At 41.2% G+C, this 4,284-nt stretch overlaps 1 protein-coding gene across 1 annotated transcript; it reads left to right on the top strand.

Annotated features, from left to right (window-relative positions):
* Positions 1-2,165: 2,165 nt before the first annotated feature.
* SFR1 (SWI5-dependent recombination repair 1) lies at positions 2,166-4,252 on the top strand. Its single transcript, XM_009070155.1, has 3 exons — positions 2,166-2,261; positions 3,450-3,836; positions 4,061-4,252. The coding sequence occupies exons 1-3, from the start codon at positions 2,166-2,168 to the stop codon at positions 4,250-4,252; spliced, it is 675 nt and encodes a 224-aa protein (XP_009068403.1).
* Positions 4,253-4,284: the final 32 nt, after the last annotated feature.

Below are 4,284 nucleotides of genomic sequence, written 5' to 3'. Positions count from 1 at the left end.
TGTGCTCGTTCCTCTCGGCCCTGCAGCGTGTGTCACGCTGAGGAACAACCGCTCTGTCCTGTGTCTCAGCTCGTGGTTGCACAGCCTCCTCCCTGCTTCGCTGCAGGGTGGAAAACTTCTATTGAGTGTTAACAGAGCCTCCTGTTGTGAGGAGTGAGTAAAAGGTGTGTGTGCTGTTATATTACCTAGCTATAAGCAGAACTGAGGACGTAGCTCCACAGGCTTACCCAAAGTGTGAAACCAAGTAAGTACTGGAGTGCAAAGTTGTCTTTTCCCCTCCTAACCCAAGTTTTCTTTGCTTGCTGGACAGAATTATTTTTCCGTGTGGTGAGTAGCATCGCTGCGTGAAAATACCAAGGGTTCGGTGTGTGTGCTGTTATATTACCTAGCTATAAGCAGAACTGAGGACGTAGCTCCACAGGCTTACCCAAAGTGTGAAACCAAGTAAGTACTGGAGTGCAAAGTTGTCTTTTCCCCTCCTAACCCAAGTTTTCTTTGCTTGCTGGACAGAATTATTTTTCCGTGTGGTGAGTAGCATCGCTGCGTGAAAATACCAAGGGTTCCTGAGATTTTTTTTGGGGGGGGGGGGGTTTAGGAGTGCAGGAGATGTGTGTGAATGTGCTGCCAGGCAACAGCATTAGTGAATCACTGGAAAGGGAATTTGTTGTAGTCATGTGGACAGGAATCTGCGTTAGAAAGTAAAGGCAGAGAGTCCCAGGATGTACTTATTTTAAAGCTATCTAAGCTAGCTCTTACGCTTGAGGTGATTTTGCTGTTTATTAAGGCTTATCACATGTTTGGGACACACTGTATACATAGACATGGTGTAGCCTTTTCTAGGCCCTTGCTTAGATTAACAAACCGTAGTGATAAACTTCCATTACATTTGGTGGATGCTGTGGGTTCCCTGTTAAATTGATAGAATGCTAAAACACCCAATTAACTAGACTCTCTGCTAAAGTCTGGCTGTTTTAATAGGGTACCATATGTTCAGTTCTGTACAGCTGCAGGGAGTGTTGACTTGTAAGATAAATGAGGACCTGTGTCCTTTGGTGCAGAGCCAGGGTTGTTGGGTTATGAGGCTTTGGCACACTGAAGCTTTGGCATTTCTTATCTCCGAGGGGGATGCCCCTTGGGCCAGCCTTGAGTTGAGGAGTGACTTGTGTGCAGGATTTTAATCTGAAGAGGCTTCTGTTTCAAGACTCCTAATTACAATTTGCAGGTAGACCGAGGTGTAGCTGTCGATTTTCCAGCTGCGTTCTGGCCATTAGCAGGTGGTTCACAAGTGCTAAACTAAGTTGAACATGGCCAAATCGATTCGAAGTTGGTTCATGCTGGGAGGTGTGACTTTCCCTTTCAGTTAAGGCAAAAGGGAGATGCTTCGTCTTAATCAATGGTTCTACTTATGTGAGTAATTAGTTTTCATAAGCAGCAGGCCCAGAAAGATCAAATGAGACAGTGGATTATTTTCACAGACCTGGATAACCAATTATTTTGTTTTATAGAAAAGATTTAATTGTTTATCCATGTGGACAACAAAAAAGTCTTCATGGCTCCCAATAATACTTTTATTGCTAAGTGGGATGCAATTAAATTAAAGGATTGGGTCTTCAGATCCTGACTGAGCAAGGATTATTCCTTTCAGATAGACAAGCAGTGATGGTCATTCAGGTTAAGAAAACAGTTGTATTTGGAATGAGCTTTTTTTGATGAGTTCAGTGTTGCAGGATCTGACCTTGAATTTCCAGGCAGACTGTAATGGGTTCATTGCTTCCTAAGTTGTCTTGCTCCTTTTTAACACTTGGAAGAGGATATTAGATAACAAAAATCGCAATGGAGAATATCTGTAAGACTTTTTATGATATTTGTTCATCTTTTAAAGAAAAAAATCCATAGAGCTTTAGGAGTGAGGGAAGAATACTAGGATACTTGATGGCAGTTAGCAGTGTCATGCATCCTCCTGAAGAAAAGCCACTTGCAAAACAAGATGCTACTTAGCATATGGAACAGTTGGTTAGCTTATGCAGATGTCTTTTTTGAACCTACCAATTAGAAAAAGTTTAATATTTCTTATTAGAGCTTTTTACTCATTTCTGCTCACTATAATCAGGTGAAAATGTCACTATAATTCGTTCTGTTTAACAGAGACTGCTCTCCATCTCAAGATGGAAGAACCAGTGGTGGATAAATTGCTGTCTTTGTGTCATACTCCAAAGGATTCTGGGCCAGCACCTCCACAGGGCACTAGTTCAGGGAAACAGGTATGAAAATGTGTTTGCTTTTCCAATAATGTGATTCTTCATAGTAACAAAAATACTTGTGAAATCACCCAGGAATCAGAAGTCATTGAGACAGTCTTTGCTGGAAGGCTAAAATAGGTTCTTTATGCATGTAGCTACAAGGTTGTCCAGGTAAGGAATGTGCATGGTATACTTTTCTCTGAATGTGCAGATATTTGCTGTGAAGACAAAGTGATGGAGCAACATAACCCAAATGCCACACTAATAAATTTAAATACTGTTTAGGGCTTGTGGTGCTTTCGTTTTGTTTGTTTTAACCTGTCATCTGTCCTCTCAAATCCTAGTTTCCTGGGTTGCTGTGCTTGCAGGATGACTTTCTGTGACTTCTGCCTGCTATTGAACACTCACTGCTGACACTGCTTTCAGTTTGCATCCTCTCCCTAATGCTGAGCACTGCTTTGGGCTTCACCCTGGCACATGTTAGGGTGATGCTGTCATGCTCAGCATCCAGATATACTTAGGAGAGGCCTAGTTTGCAACTATTCCTCAACTAATCCCTTGCTCCCATATTTTAGTGTATTTCTATAAGTAAAAGTGTTAGACACATTATAAAAAATAGCTGTTAACTTACTTTGAAGAAAAAACTTTTTAGATGCTTATCACTGAAGTATCTCAAAGCAGGAGCAAGTCAAAATTAGATATTTCTAATATGCTCAAATAGAATACAGATGTTTTATATTAGTGCTAATACTAATATATGTGTATATATATGTGTGTGTGTATATATATATACACACACACTAGTATATGTGTGATAGGATGGAACAGCAGAAAAAATAACCCTCATCTCCATTAAACTAGAGGTGGAAATTGAACTTGATAGAATAAAATTAGCCAAGTGGAAATATGCCCTATTTCTTCTGCACAAAAACTGGATGGGTAGGTTTGCCTCAGCAGAACACAGGACTTGGTCCTAGAAAATGTGGAGCTACATCTTTCCATATCTTGTAGCTGTGTGTGCAGATACATGTGAAAGGAAGAAGGTAACTCCTCAAGTTTGTGAAGGCTACGCAGAATTAGGAAGTCTGGCTTTGCAGTGGTCATTACATGTATCGCATAGGCCATGTAAATAATAACCAGGGTCAACAGTTGTTTGAGATGTGGTCAGAAGTTATTCTGACCTGTTTATTTGTTTTGTTTTTGTTTTAGCAAATGAGTGCAGCTCTGAGGGAGAGACTGAGGAAAACAAGACGTTCATTTAATGCCAATTTTATGGTGGCAAAGCGGCTCAAAATAGGCACTGAAGAAAAAGCCTGTGCTGCTGCTGCCCCAAGCTGCCTGCCAGAGACAGGTGCAAATTGTTCCAGATTACAAGACAGTTCTGAAAACCTGGAAAGCAATGGCATGGGACATACATGTTTCAAAAGTCCCTTACAGGAGAGTGGTCCCTGTGGATCATCACAGAATTCGGATGTGCTGCAGGTTGAACTTGGTCAGCGACAGCCCCTGGAAGAAAAAGTAAGGCTGGAGAAACAAGTGCAAGAGAAGGAAGAACTGCTTCGTAGGCTCAAAATGGTTAAGATGTATCGCTCCAAGGTGAGTTAAACCTCTGAAAATGCAGTTTGAAGGCATTGTTTGAAGTAGAATTCATGGTGTAATCTGCATTTATTAATTTAAGTAACAATACTAGCTTGCTTTCTTTTGGTGTGTGCCATTTGTGTATTGTCTCAGTCTAAGGTGTTCTATACAAATACCTGCAGGGTATCAAACCCTCACGTTTCAGGAAATGACAGTTTTGTTTTGCTTTGTCCCAACTTCAGAACAACCTGTCTGAACTGCAGGCTTTGATAGTGAAGTGGAGGAGCAGTACCCAGCTGATGTTGTATGAGCTACAGTCAGCCTTTTCTGCAGATGGCAAGAAAGTGAGTCTCACTCAGCTGATTGATACTTTTGGATTAGAAGACCAGTTATTGCACTACAGCAGAACAGAAGAAGATTTTGTAGATGCATAATCTGCAGGTGCAAAGCTTTCAATTATACGGAC

The sequence above is a fragment of the Acanthisitta chloris genome, unplaced genomic scaffold, assembly GCF_000695815.1.
Source record: "Acanthisitta chloris isolate BGI_N310 unplaced genomic scaffold, ASM69581v1 scaffold18322, whole genome shotgun sequence".
NCBI classification, from domain to species: Eukaryota; Metazoa; Chordata; class Aves; order Passeriformes; family Acanthisittidae; genus Acanthisitta; species Acanthisitta chloris.
Note: the sequence above shows the minus strand (reverse complement) of the source record. Positions and strands in the feature narration are given on the sequence as shown.